The sequence below is a fragment of the Mytilus trossulus genome, chromosome 6, assembly GCF_036588685.1.
Source record: "Mytilus trossulus isolate FHL-02 chromosome 6, PNRI_Mtr1.1.1.hap1, whole genome shotgun sequence".
Lineage (NCBI taxonomy): Eukaryota > Metazoa > Mollusca > Bivalvia > Mytilida > Mytilidae > Mytilus > Mytilus trossulus.
Window position 1 is genome coordinate 57,476,269 of NC_086378.1, and position 23,811 is coordinate 57,500,079.

Consider the following 23,811-nt stretch of genomic DNA (forward strand, 5'->3'; position numbering starts at 1 on the left):
AATGCAGGATTTCTTATGATGACTTAATTATGAAAAGAAAATTGCCAAGGTCTGCTTGACAAAACGTGTATGGTGTCAATTTCAATGCGTTTATACGCAACACATATTTCTTGCAACTGGATATATTTCGACACCTAAAAATTGAAAACATAAGTATAAAAGGCTTAATACCATAAAAAGACAAACACAGGTAAATGTTGGGAAAAGAATTGTCCAACCTTGATTATATTTTTTTAGAAAGTAATACAGTATTTGACAATTCTAGTTATAGTCTCAATATTACACTATAAATTGACATATTATATTCCCCACATACCCTATTTCAAAGGAGGAAGTTTGTTTGTGATGTTACAGGTAAGTCCAATCATATGATTCAAACAAGAGCTGTTAATGTAAATAATGTAACAATTATTAAAGATTGTGTATTGTTACTATTGAAAAAGGAAGTTTATGTTTTAAAATTATTCTAATCTATTATATTTAACTTGTTCATTTTCAACACATTATCATACGGTATTGTTGATGCAGCTGCAACTTGCTCAAGCTTCTTCGGGGGTAAGTCAACGTTACTTTTATATTTCGACTTGGGTAAAGATCGAACCGTATGTAATTTTAAAGATTGTCAATGATTATTTACCATGCATTGTCATAAACGTCATATAGACTGGTTCTCTGTCCTTTATCTGTTTGGCTTTGACAGATATAAGGATCAGGTATATGTAATGACCAACCATCTACTTTTTCCGTGATACCCGTATGTTGCAAGGGAGAGGACCAGCCTAAACATCATGTGTAGTTATTTCAATTGCAAAGTTTTGCATGGGAATCCCACTCGCATAGATTTGATTACATGAATATATAAAATGTCATTAACCTTTATCCTATGGAAAAGGAAAGTATTAATGTTTAAACAAATACTTAACTGTAAAGTATTAGAAGACCAGCTGCATATTTTATAAGTATTTATTATAGAATAAGTTAAGGCTACAAGCCTGAGATGGTCTCGAATTTCTTTTTATGAAAATTGGATAAAAGCTTCATCATGATTAACACATTGTATACATGTTACGGGGTAAAACATCTTTTGGTTGACATTGTTTTGCTTTGTTTGGAGGTTAGGATTTAGGAGACGAAAACATTTAGACAACTCAACGGCAACATTAATTTTATAAACAATGCACATACATTAATGATTGAACAAGTGAATATGTTTAACCCTGCCACATTCTAAATGAATGTACCTCTCCTAAGTTAGGAGCCTGTAATTCAGTGATTATCGTTTGATGCTGTATCGCAAAATTTGTTTATGTTCATTTTTCTTGTACATTAATTAGGTTGTTTGTTTTCTTGTTTCCTATGTTTTTCATTTGTCATTTTGGGGTCTTTTATGGCTGAATGTAAATGTCATTTTGGGGTCTTTTATGGCTGATTATGGTGTATGGAAATAAACTCATCATAGATATCAGGACTTAATTTAGTATATACGCCAGACGCGCGTTTCGTCTACAAAAGACTCATCAGTGACGCTCGAATCCAAAACAGTTAAAAAGGCCAAATAAAGTACGAAGTTGAAGAGCATTGAGGACCAAAATTCCTAAAAGTTTTGCCAAATTCAGCTAAGGTAATATATGCCTGAGGTAGAAAATCCTTAGTATTTCAAAAAATTCAAAAATTTGTAAACAGTAAATTTATAAATATAACCATAACTATGACAATTCATGTCAGCACAAAAAGTGCTGACTACTGGGTTTGTGATACCCTCGGGGAAATAATCTACACCAGCAGTGGCATCGACCCAGTGGTTGTAAATAAACTCATCATAGATATCAGGACTAAATTTAGTATATACGCCAGACGCGCGTTTCGTCTGCAAAAGACTCATCAGTGACGCTCGAATCCAAAACAGTTAAAGTTGCTTTATATTGTTTAACACTTTACGGTGAAATATATATTCTGTGACATTTGATCTCTTGTAAAGAGTTTTCATATTAGCTATCAAACCACATTTAATGTGTTATATAAACAAACCACAATAAGACTTGTTCTATTGGCTCTTCTAAAACAGAATGAAGCACATGTTTAGTCATTCAGGTCCGGTTTCAAATAAGAATTTTGTGAAAATTCTAAGTTGTTCATAGATGTGTATTGTGTATTTGAATAAATGGTGACGTATTATATCAATTTATGAGACAGCAACTCAAAAGCAAAACTCAAAACAAAAAGTCATCTAGCTGAGCAACACATAGGGGTAGACAATATACCGGTGATAATTCACTTTTTCCAGGCAACATCGGTTTTTCCAATCTTGGATAGTGCCTAACAAGTACAAAACGTGCATTTTGTCATAGATAATTGGTATCACAAAAACAAAAAAACTCAAAAACAACAAGATTTGGAATTATCAGAGCTACTACAATCTACCCCCAAACATAATATGTTGCATGGTTTTCTTCTGTAGATGGCCAATTTTATTTTGATACTTTGCCTAAGCGTTGGCTTAGCGAAGGCATCCGGGCATTTTGAATTTTATAAAAAGGTAAAGATGGAAAAAGAAGAGGTTCCAGAATTTGAAATGGACCGCAATCCTTTCAAATCACTTGGGAAGAGGGGTGTCCTCCAGCAACGAGGCAATTTCACAACGTGTGGTAGGTTCTTTATTTATAATATTAAATATGTATATAGAAATAGAAAGGGAACCCATCACAGACCAATAAATTTTATACTATTCAGATTTCATTCCTACGTATACATGTATAATTGATGTAATTTTTTGAAATGCACAATAAATTGAAATATTGGTATTTGTGGCTAGTCGTTCAAAACTATCGTGCACGTTGGCGAACATTTTAACGAATTAAAGACATGCTTCGTGACTGAACACATTTACTTATTGCCACTGAAGTAAATGTCGCACTGTTGTCTTTTTTTGCTCGACGCATCGACAGAAATTCTATTCTATGGTAAAACAATATTAGTAATATAATGAGCTAGTAACCTAATTAGGGACTTTTCGTTTTGCATATTTTCCTCGGAGTTCAATATTTTTGTGACTTTTTGGTGATGCATGACGGATTTAGACAAATTACAAAAGGAAATGATGTTGTGGTCACAAGCAGTTGTGTGGGTAATAGTTATCCCACTCGGACTTGGTGAGTCAGTGTAAGATCACCCCAATGGCCGGAGGCTAGAGGGTGACCTAACACTAACACACCAAGTCCGAGTGGGATACCTCGCCAAAATGTCGCAGAACAAAAAAAAGCATGCAAAACAAAGAAACTGAAGCTTGGGTGATCTGGTAGGGGTGATCCGGCTCAGAACACCCCTGTTAGAACAAAACAGCTACTTTAAATTGTGTTCTGATTGTCATTTCCAGGTGATAAAAAAGATAAATTTTCCCTCCAGTGGGAGCCCAAGATTTTGAATACACAAGGTGTCGCCACTGTGTACTGGGATCTCGTAGCTCGTAAGTATTTTCTTTTTATAATCGTTATGTTGTCATACAGATAAAATGTCAACAAAGAACACATACAAAATAACATGTTTTTTTTTAACAGAACCCGAAGTGCTGCAAATGACTATACATAGACTAATTCGTCAATATATGCATGAAGCATATTATATACTAGTAATATATATATTAGGAATTTATTTTACCGGCATTTCGTTACATTCGAATCCTTTTTATCAGTAATGTTTATCAATTTTAAAAAGAGAATAATTGAACCACTGAGACAACGCAGAATATTAATATTTCAGATATGGAAACCATTTTAACATCGCATTATTCTCAATGAAATATGATGACAAATCGAAACTTCGAAAATGCTTTTAAAAGACGAATTTTACTGAAAATTTATTACATTATCAATCTACTAAATACGACAGAAAAAAAACATGCTGATTTAGATAACGAATTTGAGTTTTTAAATTAAGCTTTTAAATTTACATTGTAAGCGAGCGTTTGTGTCTGTGTATATGTCGTGTACATTTTATTATTTTGTACAGGTTATTACTTGTACAAAAACTTTGTACAAGTTATTACTTGTATGATGCCATCATACAGGTTATTAATTGTATAAATATAATTGTACAAGGACGCAAAGTGATAAAAAAAGCTAACGTGACACCTTATGACAAATTTAGATAAACAGCTAGATGCCACGTAAATACGGACTTATGGTGCAAAGTGACTTGGTCGTTAAAAGCAAAAATAAATTGGTGCCCTTTATTCATTTATCTTCAAACATACATCATGACAACAAATTGCATACATAATATCATACATTGGAAATATACGTCAAGTCTAATGGATTAAGATACCTATTTGTTTCCACAAGACCTGGAATTGTGGCATTTTGAATTACACAATAAGTTCATTTTTTGCATTTACATTTGCCTGTATTACAGCCCCCCGACTGCTGCAGTGAACATTACCTTGCTCACCACTTAAAAGAAAACAATTGTACTGATTTTCTGACATTAACCTTTGTGTTCTCTGGTATGTCCAATAAGAAAAATGCCAGTGAGTTGGTAAGCCACTGCAGCTTCTCTTTTTGTCTTTAAAGGGCACAGTACACTGAATTTGTTTAAGTGGTCCTGGTAATGCATGATCCACTTGTATTCTTCATCTGGACATGACTGATAGTCAACAAGGTCTACTTGACAATGGGAATTAAAGTCTGTAGGTGTGACAGGACAAACAACTATTTTTTTGGTTTCAGTACGACTTTTCTTCAAAATACACTTTTCACACAACTGAATGAAAATTCTGAAAATTTCTCTGCTGATATTGGCAAATTGATTTTTAACTCCTTATATGTCTTTAGGATGCCTCCATGGCCAACTCCAGAATGTGCAGTTCTAATCCACGGATAAAGTTCATCTACTGTATAATAGTAAAAAAAATAGTCACCTCTGCAAATGAGTTTTTCAATCCCTGCTACACTCAAAACATCATATTGTCTTAATAAATATCTTTGAATAGCAGTCTTTTTGGCACTTAATTTTGCTTCCTTTACATTCCTAATAGTCTCTCTGTATCTTTCACGTGTGAATATTGAATTATAAGAAGATTTATTGTCATCACACTATTTAATTATTTCATAATAAAATTTCTTTTCTATACTTAACCCTTTAGTCTTGACTATTTAAATGAACAGTATCGCTCATATATTTATTATTATTAAATATACTCCCATATTGAGAGTGTATACCTTTAGGCAAAGTAATGAATTATATGTTAAAAGGGAAACAATTTATTGTGAACTTCAAATAGGATAAGGTAAAATAATGAGTTGTACAAGTTATTATCTTTTCCTCCACAAAATTTGTACAGGTTATTACTTGTAAAATTATGTTTATACAAGTAATAATGATGATGGCATCATACAAATAATTACTTGTATGAAAATTGTGTACAAGTAATAACCTGTACAAAATAATAACATGTACACGACATATACATGCATGCATCTAATTAAATATAGTTTGTTTCATTCACGCAAAGAATCGATGTACACCTAATTATATAAGTCTAAACATTTTAACTTAAATTTTTCAATTGGATTTTTATGATGACAAGTGGAAGTTATTATATTTTTTTATTATGTCGATTGACGCCTTGGTCTTATTAGGTACGTTTTTTAGTAAAATTTCGACACATTTGTTTGTCTTTTAACGGTGATCGTCGCAATCATCATCGTCGTTACTTTTTGAAACTGTTTTCAGCATATGATTTCGACAGTGGAAATGTAGAACTCGTTGCGTGGCTCCCAGGACAACCGGACACCCCAATATTGAACATTGGCCAAAAAGGTACATGTGGGGACTTAAAAAGTATGATACGGACATTAACTTGTCCCATAAAGAAGAATGGTAAGTGTTCATTTTGTTACTTTTTGAATATATTTTAAAATATATTGTGTTTTTTGGAAGATCATTCCGGTTATAGATTAACGCTATAACTGTTTAAAATAAAATACTGCAGATTTTGACTACTCGGAACCGGTTAGGAGTGTTGCAATTTTTGTTTTCTTGAATGGTAGTATTTAACCATACGTTAGCTTACTGGAGCATTAAACAAACACCAAAATGTGCTTCGTTTTTTTTTTTAATTCTTTGTAAGTGCTGAACAGTGTGTTTTAGATTGATGACAACCTGTCGAGATGACTTGATACTATATACAAAAGCGGCGAAAACTACCAAAGTGACCAATCTAATTAATATTAATATTATACACATAAGTCGAAAATACACTGAAATGGCATGGCTAAACAAGAAAGACCAACAGACAAACAACAGTACTCGAAACACAACATGTTAAACTCAAGACAGTGCAACAACAACCCAACCAAAAGCACGGGCTGATATCATGTTCCGGAAGGGTAAGCAGATGTTGCTCAACATGTGGCACCCTTCGTGTTACGCATATAAGTACAACCCCTGTTTGAAAACTTATTCGTTTGGTAACATTTAGGGGAAAGATACGGGATTGTAGTTACAACAATTCAAACATAATCCACGGTCATCTGTGAAAACGATATTTCATAACGGTCAGCTTAGTCGCGATGGCGTCCGTAAAATTCACAAAGAGATGACTTCAACTTCACCAATTGGAACTATTGGTTTAATAGCATTAATGTGCTGCACCCCTCAATAAAATCATGATAGGAAATACAAGGCTCAGCATATCGTATCTACTAAAAGATATATACTCAGTACATGTTTAGACATACGTCAAATTAGTAGGATAAGTTATTTACATAAGTTGTAACCTTTATCACAAGTTCGATTGGATTGGCATGTTCGAAATAGTTTCCGAATGATGAATTATTCAGTGAGAGAACATCATTTTTATATCGGAAAGTAAATTGAAAGGATAATTATAACTTTTTTTCCTTCTTTTTAAGTATAATTTGTCTCTCTCTTAGAAATGCTTATTTTTTCTAGGTTAACCATTCTTTTCAGATACGAAGTGGGACAAACTCTTTCAATTTGTCTTTTAGTTATATGAGGAATACTTGAATAAAGTATAGAGAAGTCAAATAGTTTTATACTTTTGAAACATGAATGAGACTTAATTGGATGTGCTCTAAAATATCTTTGGATTTTTTTAGTATCTAGATCTGAATTACGCCACCTTTCGAATAGGTAATGTCACAATGACCTTGAAGCTCTGCATTAATTGCTGATAAAAGTAATGTAAATGGTTTAGAAAGAGATTTTGTAGGCCAAAAATAATATAAAACAGGGCATATCTTGCCTTGACCTTTTTCAGTGGTCTTCTGTGCGGCTATTCAGTTTTTGTTATACCTGTATTTTTAAAATCGTGATCTCAAAGACTGAACACAAATATCAATCATCTACGCAGGTGAGTGTTTTCAGAATGTCACTATTAATTTTGATTGGTAGTTAGTTTTTGAGTAAAAACGAAATTTGCTGTCATTGCATTCAAGTGATTAGCAACCACCAATTAAAAACATTGCGGGATAAAATAAGACAATAAAGTAAAATTTGTCTACTCAATGTAAATGATTCTAATATTTCAGATGTATCCAAAAATCATTTTACCTTCAGTGATTTAAGAAGACTCCCAACAGTACGTATATTTATTTAACCTTTCTTTGTTTGTATTAGTTTGAACACTTAGTCTAGAAAATTGTTGTATTGTGTTATATTATATCTCATTACGAAAACGTATATCTGATGTACTAATTTTTATGAGATTTTACAATCAGGCAGTGGGTCGATGCAACTGCTGGATGATGTTGTGTCCCGGATGATATCACCAAATCACTAGTCAACTGAATAAGTTTATGTTGTCAATGATATGAATTCATGATCATTAATAAGTTAATTTTCTGTAAATTTATTTGTTTTCTACCCCATTTTGCTTTATTTTTAGGTTGGATTTTCTATTTATACATTTTGAGGTCTTCAACTTATTCTAGTTTTAATCTTCCAAGTGATTTTAAATTATACGTTTAGTATCTGTGATGAGTATTGGTATACATTGCACCGTTAGCTTTGTATTTTTATTTCAAACGTTCTGTAATATTTCCTTTTGAGTATCTGTTAGTTTAAATTGTATGTGCAATTACACCCGTCCTATACCAATTTCCGTATCTTGTGTAGTAGTTAGGCGAGTTGGTCTACGTTGACTGGTTGGTTGATTCTTGTTTAATGTGTTCCAAATTGAACAAAGTAAGACAAAAGAATATTAATGTATTAAGTTTTCTGGATTTTTTATTAACAAAAAAAAGATGTAGATATGCATCTATAGTCATTGAAACAACAACATCGTATGATGCATATATATGTTAGATTCAAATCTATAAAGTAGTAATATGTGTTGAGTTTCAATCTTACATTTTTCATTGCATTTACTGTTTTAACTTTCGTTCTGTGATGATACATGTGCCAAATATTAGTATAAAGTAAATAGAAAATAAAGGGGGACAATCTTGTTTATTTATGATGTCCCGAATCGGAGAATTTAAACTCCACCAGCAGTGGCATCGACCCATTGATTAAAAATAAACTCATCATAGATACCAGGATTAATTGTGTATTTACGCCAGACGCGCATTTCGACTACAAAAGACTCATTAGTGACCGAGGTTCGGTGAACCACACCAACAGGCCTAGGTTCAACCCACCTTTTTCTTAAAATGTCCTGTATCAAGTCAGGAAAATGGCAGTTGTTATCTTATAGTTCGTTTCTGTGTGTGTTACATTGCCGTTGTTTTTTTGTTGCACTTTAGTGTTTCTGTTGTTTCGTTGTTTTCCTCTTATAGGTGACGTGTTTCCCTCGGTTTTAGTTTGTAACCCAGATTGTTTTCTTTAAATCAATTTATGACTTTCGAACAACGGTATACTACGCTGTTGCCTTTATTTCCTATTAGAGGTTTCCAGATTTGCTACCGTACCAACCGTAGTACGAAGTGGGAGCCGTCATTTAACTTTTGAAAATTATTGATGCATACGCTTTATATCAACACATGTTTTAGGAATCATATGCAGAACAGTTTTGAGAATTTTTAGCTGTAATTTGGGACTAATTTCATGTGGTTTCTTCTTGTATTCGTAGGAAACAATAGTGTGTGCACTCGATTATGCTTTCAACCAACCGTTGCAAGTAACCGTTGGTACGAAAGGTTTATAATTAAGAGTTATTTCCCCGTGAAACTACATAGATACAAATAAGCTAAATTACAAAACAAATTTAAAACTTTATAAATTTGGTTTGTAATAACTTTATGTATCATTGTAAAATGTTAAAGTTTTGTATTTATTTTGGTAAGTTTTTAGAAAACATGATCAAATAAAATGAATTTGAACAAAATAAATTGACCTTAATAACAAATGAAAAATGACAAAACTAATATAAAACCAAATCGTTTCTCAGTCTGTCCGCGTGTGATTTAAAACCCTTGTCGATGATACAAAAAAGTCCAGGGAGACATACTATATAAAAATTAATACTCTGTTACAAAAATCCGAAGGTGTCAAAACGTCTGATTTCTAATTATTGTACTGATTATGTATGTCATTATACTTTTAAACAACATTGCCTTGTGATAATTTTGTGTTATATGTATTATATCTGTTGTATATATATGTTGAAGAATTAAAATAAAGATTAAAAAAAATACAAGGTTGTTTACATCTTCAATTTGAACAATTATGCATAGAGATATGGCTGATATCGTATTTACTTGACATCTTTCCTTTTCGGACAATAATCTTCACCGTCGGGCTTAAAGTTTTTCTTCATAAAAAAACCCTCATAAAATCAATATGCTCTATAAATTTTAGAAACATGCCCTTTTTATTAACACAACTGCTCATATATCTTTTTCGCAGTAAGCCGAGAGAGAAAACTCAGAAAAACTGGAGTTAACTATTTTAAGTAGTATCGTATTCATGATACTAGTCAAATAACCCTGAACAAACTACATTGGAACATTTACAAACCGATGAAAATGATCCTTAATGTAGAGTCCATAAATCAGTTGTAAATGGTGCAAAAGACATTATATAGCAACATAGTATTTTCCGTGCAACATTACGAAGAGTTAGAAAGACATATTCATATTGCATTAGACTTAGTGTAAATATAGTGTCAAATTATTGCCGTTATCAGTGAACAAAATACGCTGTGTTGTATGAAGTTTTTTTGGCAAATGAATGCTGTACGACAAAAGGATTAATGGATGGATGTTGGTTTAACATTACCCCTCGTAGATTATATTATACTACTCCCAGACACGTGCAATACACAATTTTACTCGCGACAATATTTACAAATATTAATGTAATAACAATATCTAGTGAAATAATAATAATAAGCGAACACGATGAGGTAACATCGTGACGATAAATTAATATCTCGACTCAAAAAATGGTTTTCGTTAGTGTCATAAAATTTATATTTGTTCTGTAAGTAATTAATGATCATTAATGTAATCAACAATTTTTCTTAAAAGTTCAGTGACAAAATATAAGGACAAAGATAGATCGATGGTTTTACAATGTGTGTTGCGTTTTATGAAAAAATGTTGCTCCAATGATCGAAAAGATAGCTTAATCAATAAACAAATATTTTAATGAGAAATCAACACAATTTTGAACTCAATTTTGCCATTAAAGTACGTGTACTAGCTTAGTGACGCATCCACAACTTTTCATAAAAGGGGGGGAACCATGCTTCAGTGATTCCCTATATTATAGTCAACCAAATGTTGCCACGAAAGGGGGGGCTGGCCCCAATCCCCCTCCCCCTGGATCCGTCTATGTAGTCATTAACGACACCACTAAGGTACAAGTAAGATATTATTAATAAGTAATTTCTAATTATTCCAATTTATATTTGAGTATTAGAAAACATTCTTTATTCTTATCCTTTTCTTAATATATACAGAAAACAAAAACATAGCAATACAGAAACGCAAATCTATTTTTAGAATATAAAGGTCGAGGCAACTCAGTTCCAGTAAGGACTGTTTGATTCATTCTCTTGTGCACAAAATAAATTTTATCGTATTAAATCACGTGCAAGGTTTTCTAGAAGCAGAGAAATCGTAATAAAATAAAAAAAATAAGGTTTTTATCACTGATAAGCAATTTCGTTTCTTTATTTTCATCATGATACATACAATAATCTCATGCATTCAATGAAACCTCCCAAACAACACCAACGGTTGTGTTACGTACCAACCGTACCTGATACGTAGCAAATCTGGAAACCTCTAGTGAGATAGATACATACATACCTTATTTAATTAATGTTTACTCATTTGTAAATACCTGCATGATTATTATTGAGATATGTATCTATTTTTTCAGGGAAAGTTCGATATCGAGTTCAAGATAACGAACGCCAAAAATGAAGTCTTTCTTTGTGGACGAGCCAGTATGGAACTGATCCCTTGAACAGATTAAACAAATTGACTGTATTTGACACAATATACTCATATCTGTCATATTTTCGAGATATTGATATACTCAGCCTTAGGAATTAATATGTATTCCCTTTTTAGCTCACCTGCCGCTAAGGGCCAAGTGAGCTTTTCTCATCACTTTGCTTCCGTCGTCGTCGTCGTCTGTTAACTTTTACAAAAATCTTCTCCTCTGAAACCACTGGGTCAAATTTAACCAAACTTGGCCACAATTATCTTTTACAAAATATTTTCCTCTGTAACGAAAGGACCAAGTTTATTATAAATCGAGAAAATTGTAAGTAGCAAGAATTTCAGTAAATAAAGATCTCCAAAACATCACCATCACCAAAACACAATTTTGTCATGAATCCATCTGTGTAATTTGTTTAATATGCACATAAACCAAGGTGAGCAACACAGCCCCTTAACAGCATCTAAATTCATTTATTTGTATTTCTTGGAGGTTTCAAAAAAGGCAACTTTGAATATTAAAAAGAATCTAATACACCAAATAGGTAAAAATAAAACAATATACAAGTAGACAATTATTGTGTAAAGCCAGAACAGTTCCAACTTTTAAATTTATATAAGTTTTGTTCATGTCGAGGCATATCGTAATGATGTTCGATTAAAATTTATAAAGTGGTAATATGTGTTGAGTTTCAATCTTATATTTTTCATAGCATTTCCTGTTCTTAATACCAAAAGACTTTCGTTCTTTTATGCTATATGTAACATATATCTTGTATATATCACAACAAATAGGAAATAAAGGAAACGATCATTTGAAAACTGTTACCCTGACATTGTAAGAACATATATAACGCAAATGTCGGACTAAAATGTGTTTAAATCAAAATCCTGTTTATTTATGATCCCCCCCCACTCATTGTTGTTATAATCTGTCAATCAAACACTTACAACTGCATATTTTTAATGAAAAAAAATACTATTTGGATGAAAAATATACAACAAATTGGTCATTTTAACATTTAAAAAAAATGACCAATTATATAAATGGCATTTGATACAATGTACCGAGGACACAATGTGTTATTGGGTGTTCTTCTCTTTGTTCCTTAAGATGATATTTTCTCACTTTCAGGCATTGTAAGAGTTTTAGAATTTTTCATTGGAAAGTTTAACAGATGTTCCTATTAATTCAACTGTATGATGCGTTAGAGATCAAATGTACGTATCTTTTCTTTTTTGTCTAGTACATGATTATGATCTTATTCATGACAATAATGAGCTTGGTGTTTGAACGATATGGTATACAACAGGGAAATATAAAGGAGTCAAAAATGTATTTATATAAGTTCTACCTCTGTATCAAGTATGATTCGAAGTGGAATCATATCGGTTTACAAACATTGACTTTTCTCGCAAATAAATCAGGATTTTGAGGGAGAGTCTCCACACCAGACAAAATTGTGAGTGGAATTGGTAAAAGTTCTACTTTAACCATCACGGGTATCTTATAATCAACAAAGGGGGTCCAAAATATCCTCCGTACCCCGTAAATATGAGTCTGTGATAACACCAACATTGAGTATTTAAATCAGCTGTTTGCCGAAAAGATAGATGAGAAGTAACATTATCATTAAAATTCTTCTTGCTAAAAACAAACTTTTGAATAACTTTCGGCAGATCCTCATGTAGCACTTGTTTCATTATATTAAAACATTTTGTAAATGTATTTCCAATATTGAAGGTCTTTTCTTAGTAAGCAGAGCATTGTGTCAAAGATCAATTGTTCAGTGTATCTACACATGTGTTGATATGTCTATTAATTGAGTTAAGCCATTTTATAAGTGTGTACAAAATTCAGTCATAATATTCTATGTTGAGATGTTACACTATAATTTCAGATAAGAATGAAGGTTGGTTCCTATTAAAACGTTTAAACCCGCTGCATTTGTTTGCAACTGTCCTTAGTCAGGAATCTGATGTTCCGTGGTTGTCGTTTGTGATGTGATTGAAAAGAATTTCTTGTTTTTCGTTTTTTTTTATATAGATTAGACCGTTGGTTTTCCTGATTGAATGGTTTTACGATAATCATTTTTGGGGCCCTGTATTGCTTGCTGTTCATTTATCCAAGGCTCCGTGTTAAAGTCAGTACTGTGGCATATAATGATTTCCTTTTAAAAATTGTGACTCGGATGGAGAGTTGTCTCATAGGCACTCATACCATATCTTCTTATATCTAAAGACATAGATATCTGTTATTTTCTTTTAAAATTATAGAGTTGGATGTCCGTCTGTCTTTATTGTACAAATACATGGCAAACATTCGGTGCATGATAAGTTGAAGTCTTTCTATAATAACTTTCAGAAGGAACTCACGTGAACAATTTGGAAAGGCTCACAAAACCATCAAAGCTTACTATATATCAGGAGTCTGTAACTCAGTGGTTGTCGTTTGTTTATGTGTTATATATTTGTTTTTCGTTCATTTTTTTTTACATAAAAAAGGCCGTTAGTTTTCTCGTTTGAATTGTTTTACATGGTCTTATCGGGGCCTTTTATAGCTGACTATGCGGTATTGGCTTTGCTCATTGTTGAAGGCCGTAAGGTGACCTATAGTTGTTAATTTTTGTGTCATTTTGGTCTTTTGTGAATAGTTGTCTCATTGGCAATCATACCACATCTTTTTTTTTATATAGTATGTACATGTAACCCTTTTATTCTTTAAAAGATTATTTACTCAAATATAAAAATACCGTTCATAGTCACGTCGCGATAGCATACGCATGAATTGATTTTTTTTTCGAACTAGTATTACTATGTACACAGTTATAAATGCGGAAGTTTGCATTTATTAAATTTCAGTCATAATATTCTAACCATAAACCTTTACTATAAATAGAAATATTTCGAGTAGGTATTTAAACATGTGATATTTTGTAAAAATCGAAAGAGGAAGTTTGGACTTGAAGATTGTCCCATTTAATAATTTCCTTGTCGTTCTGTCATCGCACAATTGTATTGCATTATCAGTTTAAGCACCGTGCATACATCTGCTTTCCAACTTCAGTCTCAAAGGTAAGCCAACTTAATTTCTAGATTTTAGTATAGATTTTTAGAAAAGTATATAACCTTAAGATTATCTAAGGAGGAAACTTATCTAATGGGAAGGTCACTATAAGATATGTTGGTGTGATAGTATACATGCATATGTATTTAGAGTTAAGATTTCTAATTTATGGTCGATCATTTAAAGTGGAATATTTTACAGGAGATAACTTAATTCAACTGCATGAAAAATTAAAATAAATGTCATTGTGGTCCAGGGTTGTAATATTAGAACGGTTGACAAGAGAAATATAAACATACAAGTCATGTGGTATTTAGTTTAGAATAAGATTTCTTTAAAAATCTAAACTTTCCATTTAAAAAATAAGAAGAAGAAAATTAAGATAAAACGAAGGGCGGAGCAATTAAAAGTACATATACAATTTGACAACAGACTAATAATCCACATGATGATGCACAAAAAGTTTTGGTTGAACAAAATAAATTAACCTACAAAATATGCTGAGTTTTTTTTACACACTCCGTTTTGTGATGGGTTAAAATAGATGAAAAGCTGTATATGGCAACAGGCCATGAATAATTCTTGATAATATCTTATTATTCTGTAGATGGAATACATAATTTTGATACTTATGGTATGTGTTGCTATGGCGACTGCATCCGGGCATTTCAAATATTATAAAATGGAAAAGACAGAAAAGGTAGAGGTTCGAGAATTTGAAATGGACAGTAATCCGTTCTCATTACTTGGGAAGAGGAAGTCCCTCCAACAAAGAGGAAATCTAACAAACTGTGGTAAGTCCTTATATAACAGCTTTTAAGAAAGAGACATATATCTTGCATATAAAAGACACCATTGTAGATTTCGAAAAAAAAAAAGAACAGGCTAATGCCGCTACAAGGCAGCACTCGCACCCACAAAGTAGAAAGGGAGTAATATAAGTTGCAATAACTTGTTTCCCAATCCACTATACATTAATATGTTTAAATTATAACAGCTTTTAAAATATTCATATATCAGGAACAATTTATATGCACTTTCATGTATAGACACAGGATATTTGGTGCATAAGTTAGAGATACTCTAAGGACTTGATCATTTCCCATGTAAAATATCCGGTTTTTTATACTTAGATCTACTTTATTGAGGAAATAATTATACATGACGTATTTCCGCATTTTCTGTAAAACTTGTATTTGAAAAGTCAAACATTATATAATATATTTTGCTGGTGAGTCTTTTGTTAACGATACGCGCGTCTGGCGTAAATACACTATTTTTATCCTGGTATCTATGAAGAGTGTATTTTCATATTTTCGAAGCCACTACTGGTGGAGTTTTTATCCCCGACGGTATCATTAGCCCAGTAATAAGCACTTATGTGCTGACATGAATTATCATTGATATGGTCATAATTATAAATAAACTGTATAGTTTTACAAAAATTTACATTTTTGATATACTAAGATTTTTCTTCCTAAGGAATCGATTGCCTTAGATGTAATTGGCAAAACTTTAAGAATTTTTGGGCCTCAATGCTTTTCCACTTCGAACTTTATAATATTATGCCTTTTAAACTTTCTTATGCGGGGTTCACACATTGCCGATTATTGCTCCCGATTGAGATCAGACAGTAATACGACACGAAAAGTGAAAAGTCGGATTAGTATCCTCAATTATCTGGAATGTCCTATCATTGTCTGAACGCATTCGTTTTAGTTCGTAACAGATTCCTACGGATCGGGAAGGGTCCGAATAGTTCGGCAAAGCATCCCGACAGTTAGGTGCGTCCCGTAACATTCGGGGCAACTCAGCCGATTTTGTCTAGTCGGATTACAATCGTGGCTATGTCGTGACAGATTCTGCTGTATCGGATCGAATTCCGAACAATGTCTTGTGTATTCTGGACGGTGTCCTGTGGAACGGGAATGATCCGGAGTAATTTTTCATAGTTGTTTTTCTGCCGATTGAGTCCAGATTGCATCCAGAACTTGTCGATTGCGAACCGTTTTTTGTCGAAACCGTTCCGAAACAGTCCCGTTATTAATACGAAATTCGTCAATGATACCCACGTCAGAGTCCCGACAATTACAGAATACAATACGACTGAGACCAGTTAAAGCCGTTTGCAATGCGATAGAGCGGACTATGATAGGATTACGTTCCGACAGTACTTGATCATCCCGAATATGCCGACAGTTTTCGAACGGATAACTTCCGTCAGCGTCGGTTCACTGTCCGGTCACTGTCTGATCTCAGTCGGATAACATTCGGTAGAGTCGGGACGCAGTCGTGACAGACTCGGTCGAATTTTACCTGGCGAAAAATACAAATCGGATTAGAAGCGGATTCAGAACGGTATTATCGGGACTAATTCGCTTAGAAACGGTTGAATATCGGTGCTTCCTGAATACTATCTGATTGTTGTCGTGATCAAATTATTTTTTTTACAAATTTTAATTTAAGTTTGAATTTCCATCCACGATTCACAGGATCTTGATCAGACTTTTAATAAATTTTAATCGGGAATGGTCCTTTCAAGAACGGTAGTAAAAATCGTGAATGTGTGACCCCAGCTTAAGATTCGATCGTCACTGATGAGTCTTTTGTAGACGAAACGCGCGTCTGGCGCAAATACTAAACTTTAATCCTGGTATATATGATGACTTTTTTTTGCATACAAAGAATCACTAACGATCATTTACATTAATCAATAATGTCAACCAAGGTTATAAAATGGTATCAGCCGTCTATCAAGCATATGCATATCAATTAAAATCAAATCAAAGTAAATCAATTATGCATTATTTTAATCAATGTCTCACAGGGCCATAGACTCTGAGAGGCAACGTCATGATGTATTTAAATACAGTTTGATCCTGTTTGTCATATAGAGATGTTCAACTGTTTCGTTGTAAAGAATAAGAACAACTGGATTGTTATGTCCAACGAGGCAAATAGCTTGGATTCACACAATCATCATTTTAATCATTGAAGTTGTATAATTTACAGACAGCTTAATTTATTTTAAAGGATTTTGATTATAATATACTAGTATACAAAGGTTAAGTCATTAAACAGATAATCAAACATAACATACTACATCAAGACTTTTAATCCTTTATAAAGTAATTGTGTTTAGGCATGCAAAAACATTTTGTATGTTTTTATTTTCGATCAAGTTTCTGTTTACCGATTACTTCTAGCGAGGTCTCATATTTTAAAGTGAGCAGTCATCATTATACATGTTATAGCTCATAAGTTAACGTGTTTGTTTTCGTTCTAAACTTTATCCCGAAAGCTCTTCTCGTGCGATTATATTGTAATGATGACACGGTGTGTCATATTTAAAATTCAGTAAAAGAGCCAACTACTACTATACTTTAAATGGATGTTTATGCCTATTGAGGTTTGATCAAGCCTGCACAACATTATTGGTGTGGTTATCAAGCAAATGGTGAACAGGGATGGCTGATACATGACAATTGCCATTATAAATTATGTGTAATGCATGTATAAAATTTATAGAATTGTCCTCTAAGTATAATTACTGCTGTAGATAAAAATATAACAAATTCATAATTTGGGATATAACGACGATAATATTTACGAGAAATAAATAAGAACTACGGTAGAAAAGATATGAAGCAGGGGAACAAAACATCATTCTATAACATGTATAATAAATAAATGGGTCATAAATGATTGTATAATTATAATATTTATAAGGATCTATTGTTTCAGGTGATAAAAAGAACAAATTTTCTATCCAGTGGGAGCCAAAAATTTTAAATACACAAGGTGTCGCCACTGTGTATTGGGATCTTGTAGCTCGTAAGTTTTTTTTTCTTGTGTTTGTCATATAAATAAGTGAACGACGTAATATTAAAATACAGCGGCAGCAAATATTAAAGTGTGATGTATATTGATAATAAAATATATTAAATGAAAAACACGACTACATATTACTTTTACCGATTCTACATGACTGTGCACATTACTATCAAATATAGCGTGTACATTAAACATATTAAACAATTGATATATTTATAAGGTACAAAAATATGTACATAAAGAGAAGATGTGGTATCATTGCCAATAAAACACCTCTTCGCACGAGACCATTTGACATAGAAATTAACAGAAAGTCACAATACGACCTTCAATAATGAGCAAAACTCATACCACATGGACAGCTATTAAAGGATGATTGCCAATGAGATAACTAATTAAAGGGCCTTATAAATAGATTTTATAACATCAAAAACAAATACATAATATGCGTCGTCATCGACCTTTTAACTATAAAATTGACTATTTTCTGCCTATGATATGCACAGAGGAAAATTAATACTTCGAGGTCAATAGAGCGCTTCACGCAATTGTGTGAATTTATACATGCAAATTGCTGTATTCCTTATTTTATTATCATTATTGTCATCATCATCTTCTTCGCCGTCTTCGACATTAAAACTAAATATGTTTTCAGCATGTGATATGGACAGCGGAAATGCACATATTGATGTGTATCTCCCTGAAATTCCAGACAGCCCAATATTTTCCCTGGACCAAAAAGGTACATGCGGGGATATAAAAAAGACAGTACCGAATTTAACATGTCCCATAAAGAAGGATGGTAGGTGTTAAATGATGATCTTATTCTTTTCCTTGATCTTTAAATATGTTTTCCATATATGTAGTTTAAAACAAGTATTGTATATTATATAAACATACTCTGTTATGGATTTCAATCCCAACACATATAGATCGAAGATGTAACTCTATAATACACAGTTATAATGATAAAGATTATAAGTATACCTATCAGTCTGAAACCAGTATCTCCTTTGCATACATGTATACGTTGATAATTCGCAAAAGGGTAAAATTATATAGATATTTACTGTATAAAATATGAACTTAAAGCACAACCTTGTTCAGATAAGTTACAATTTAAAACTTTCGACCAAACAAGTTAATTGTGTGTTATTAATGTTTCAGCTGAGATAAAGGGTCAGTTGACTGCCAGTGATTTGACAAGATTGCCAACCGTATGTATATTTTAGTCACTTTTCTTTAGTTTAACTTGTATTACATGTAGTTGCAACGTCCTGCAAATCGGAAAAGTATTGTTCTTCGTATAGAAGGGAAACAGCGTATAGCAACGTATAGCAAAGCATTGAAGCGTCTTTGAACTTTTACAAAATGCATATATAGTATGGTATGCACTCAGATCAGGTGGTTGCTAGCGTCGAATTGGGCAATTTTGATAGTGCCATGCATGTTCAGAACAACTAGTATAAACTTACATTATTTCGGGTCAAACTCTTTAAGTTGCGTGAACAGGTACAGGTTTGATGTTTTCATTGCCATTTAATAAAAAGATATGACTGCACTGGATAAGGTCGCAAATTGCATAGTCGGTTATCTTTAGACCCATCGAGAAATTTGTTGCTTGGTCAATTGATATGCGAGGTAGTCCCATTCACTAGATCAGTGTGTTTATTTGATGTAGTTCGGACGTGACTATAGTACGTATTTATAACTTTAGGCTGCACATGTTTCCTCTTTCCTTTTATAACGAAGAAAACCTGCTCTGTCAACGTTAGTGATCACATTGTTATATTGATTTTAAAAATAATTGTTTGCATCAAGTATATTTCCGTATTTATTTAAAAATACTATTCAAGAATAATTTGAGGAAGGACTTTTTTACTTTTTCCCGAGCTCGAGGCTACACTGATTTTATGACGATAACATTGTTTTGGTATTAATCTGTGTTGAATTAATTAACGACTTTGTTTAGAATCGAATTTAAAATATCTTTGCTTGGAATATGTTGATCCTATGTTGTTGACTTGATGGCTGTCTGTTTTGTGTCCAATTCCCTGTTGATTTACTGTCCCATTAAAATTACTTTCCGCGCTAATCCATTGTATACATACATGTAACTAAAACGTGTCGTTGCGATGTCATGTTTAGTCTAACTTAAGCCTTGTATCTACCGTGATATTTACTTTGCATGGGGAAAAATTGGTTGATTATAGAAGAAATCACTGAATCATGATTGTAGCAGGTCCCCTCTCGTGGCAATCAGTGGCCCCCTTCATTAAAAAAAATTCTGGATTCACCACTGTGCTTTAGCGTACATATTGCCAATCTATTTACTAAATGCATGAACATGTGAAACATGTACCTTTGAAAGTTGTATTTCTTTTTCATGATCACATCTGAATGGACATCTTTATTTTTTGCAGGGAAATTACACGATAGAGGTGAAGATAACGAACGACAAAAACGTATTGTTTGCTTGTGGACGAGCCAGTGTGGAACTTACCCCTTGAAGAGCTGACAAGTCAATCGGAGACAACACAAATAAACAATTATATTTCCTCAATTTTTTATATACTATTTTGTTAATAATTTTCATCATAGATTTTTTTCTGAAGCATTTATTCATCAATAATTTATTTCGTCAAATGAGCATTAGAACCCAAAAACTCTAAACATAGATCTGACTTCCTAATTTGTTATTAAAATGCTTTTAAATGTTGTCTTTATGAATTGTTACCTTCATCTCTTACATTTCAAAAGCTCGCGTGAATATGAAGGTTGTACATTGCAATTGTATATTAGAAATTATTAATTCCTGTTTCATAAATGGCATTGTTCCATACAACACATACTTATTATATCAATAGACTAGACTAAGCACATATACAAAATGATAATCGATTGGGTCCTTAGCAACTTAGATTTAAAAACATAATTTTGTTCACTTTTCAATATAGGACTAAGTAGATGCGATATGATTGCATATACGGCAGCCATCCACAAAAAAACTAAATGATGAGGATATGTGTATATATATTATTGATTTCTATTTTTTAAGATCATTTCATTTTTGTAAAATAAATCTTGAAATCACATGTTGTTATGTGTTTAAAATATGTTTGAATTGCCAAACTCTTCCAGGAGTCTATGAATTATTTCCTATAAGTTCTTTACGTTGGTAGGATGTTTGGGTTTAACGTGGACAAACAAATATTTTCTACTTTAAATATTAGTAAGCAATCAATGTTTAAACAACGTACAGGAACAACATATCTACCTCCGAAACAAATTGAATGTGGCATATATTTTCAGTTACACTCATTTAAGATATAAACAGACTTTTTTTTCCTGAAGTACTTTATTCTTTTTTCAAGAGATTTTGAATCATCAATCTTTTTGAGAGAAAAAAAACCCCACTTATACTACTACTTCAACTTCTACCATCGCCACCGTCATCTTTCAATATAAAAGTGAAAAGTAACCATACAGAGCATGAGACTAAAACACTAGTCTTATTGATACAACGGATACAAGAAGTTGAGGAGGCCTGCCAATGAGACAGCAACCACCCAAAACAAATCTATAAATTACTATTCACGGTCAAGCTGAAAAATCAGACAACAAAACCAACTGGAGAGGTCAAACAAAAATCCACATTTATAAATGACACACCCGTATAAAAAAAAAGTAGTTGCTTAAAATATCTATGGCATGAAATAAAATATAAAATTCAGATGATCGAGATTAAACATGCATGATTATCTGTTTGAATCCCATCTCTAGTTTGTATATATTTATTTAATATGCCTCGATTATCATTTTCTTTATAAAAAATCTTTTTTTTATAATACGATTAGTTAATATATATCCCCGCCATTTATTTTCTGTTGTCTTTTTCGATAAAGAAAAAAAATAGTAAATTTATTATCATCTCTGATACAGCTATATTGACCTCGGCTACGCCTCAGGGCAATTATAGTTGCACTGCTGGAACAATAAACTTGCCATTCCACTCAAAACCAGTCAATAAGTATACAATTTATGTGTTACATATTTGTTTTTCGTTAATTTGTTTACATAAATAAGGCCGTTAGTTTTCTCGCTTGAATTGTTTTACATTGTCTTATCGGGGCCTTTTATAGCTGACTATACGCGGTATGGGCTTTGCTCATTATTGAAGGCCGTACGGTGACCTATAATTGTTAATGTTTGTGTCATTTCGATCTTTTGTGGATAGTTGTCTTATTGGCAATCATACCACATCTTCTTTTTTAATATACATACGTGATTTTTAGTTGCTTCTTCGTCATTTTTTATTGTGGAGAGCGTGTTGCACAGTCTTCAAACTGTCGCTCACCTTGGTCTATGTACATATTTTAAAAGCAAGGACACAGATGGATTCATGACAAAATTGTGTTTTCGTGTTGGTGATGTGTTTGTAGATCTTACTTTATTGAACTCTTGTTGATACAATTATCTCTATCTATAGTGAAATTAGCCCAGAAGTGACAGTGGAAAATATTTGTAAAAAATTATGAAAATTGTTAAAAAAGACTATAAAGGACAATAACTCCTTAAGGGGTCAATTGACCACTTTGGTCAAGTTGAATAATTTGTAGATCTTACTTTGCTGTACATTATCGCTTTTTACAGTTTATCTCTGTATAATAATATTCAAGGTAATAACCAAAAGCTGCAACATTTTCTTAAAATTACCAATTCAGTGGCAGCAGTCCAACAACAAGTTGCCCGATTGGTCTGAAAATTTCAGGGCAGATAGATCTTGACCTAGTGAACAATGTTATCCACAACATATTTTCCCTTCGGGCCAGGGGAGCTAAAAAGTAAGAAGATGTGCCAAAACGAAGTAAAGTTCATTCTACATTTCATTGTATTGATAAATTTAACAAAATTAACCCCTATCTATATGACATTTTGTCGGCAATTCACCATTTATATAAATAAAAAAAAATGGACGGTGATGTTGCTTTTGCACCATCTCACGGTGTTTATTTATCCAAATTATTCTGCTTTGACAGTGTACATGTCTTTTGTGACGGTTCGAATTTCAATAAACGTAATTCGTGACATATTTTAAACTGGTATATTATTGAGTCAAGGCTTTTCTCCATCACAAATTATTCAAAACCTTTTCTACATTCCTCCGTTGATACAATTGTTTGGATGTTTAGTTGTACCTGCAGAAGGAATATTACAAACGGGATAGGATGTTCTTATTTCTACGATCCTGTTGTACTCTTGAGTCCGGAAACGATCCCGGTAAATTTGGAAAAATAAATTAGAAAGTTTCCAACTCAGGCAGCATGTGATTAGATCTTTGAAAATTGTTTCATCTGTATAATCCATGGAAGTATTATATTGACTGTCCTTTGTGTGGACTTTATCAATACTAGCACTTAAATCATAATACTGCAATGTCACTATATTTAAATCTAGTCATACAAAATCAAAGTCTAAACACAATACAAGACAAGAACA

The 23,811-nt window shown here is 32.5% G+C and overlaps 2 protein-coding genes across 2 annotated transcripts; both read left to right on the plus strand.

The window, feature by feature from the left end:
* The first annotated feature begins 259 nt into the window (after positions 1-259).
* Positions 260-12,081, plus strand: LOC134723578 (uncharacterized). The gene is made up of 6 exons (XM_063587153.1): positions 260-555; positions 2,459-2,645; positions 3,374-3,463; positions 5,728-5,874; positions 7,548-7,597; positions 11,347-12,081. Exons 1-6 carry the CDS (start codon positions 523-525, stop codon positions 11,431-11,433), a joined length of 594 nt encoding a protein of 197 aa, XP_063443223.1. The 5' UTR covers positions 260-522; the 3' UTR covers positions 11,434-12,081.
* A 2,217-nt stretch (positions 12,082-14,298) lies between these two features.
* On the plus strand, positions 14,299-21,405 carry LOC134721590 (uncharacterized). Its single transcript, XM_063584689.1, has 6 exons — positions 14,299-14,486; positions 15,086-15,272; positions 18,223-18,312; positions 18,968-19,114; positions 19,480-19,529; positions 20,736-21,405. Exons 2-6 carry the CDS (start codon positions 15,086-15,088, stop codon positions 20,820-20,822), a joined length of 561 nt encoding a protein of 186 aa, XP_063440759.1. The 5' UTR covers positions 14,299-14,486; the 3' UTR covers positions 20,823-21,405.
* Positions 21,406-23,811: the final 2,406 nt, after the last annotated feature.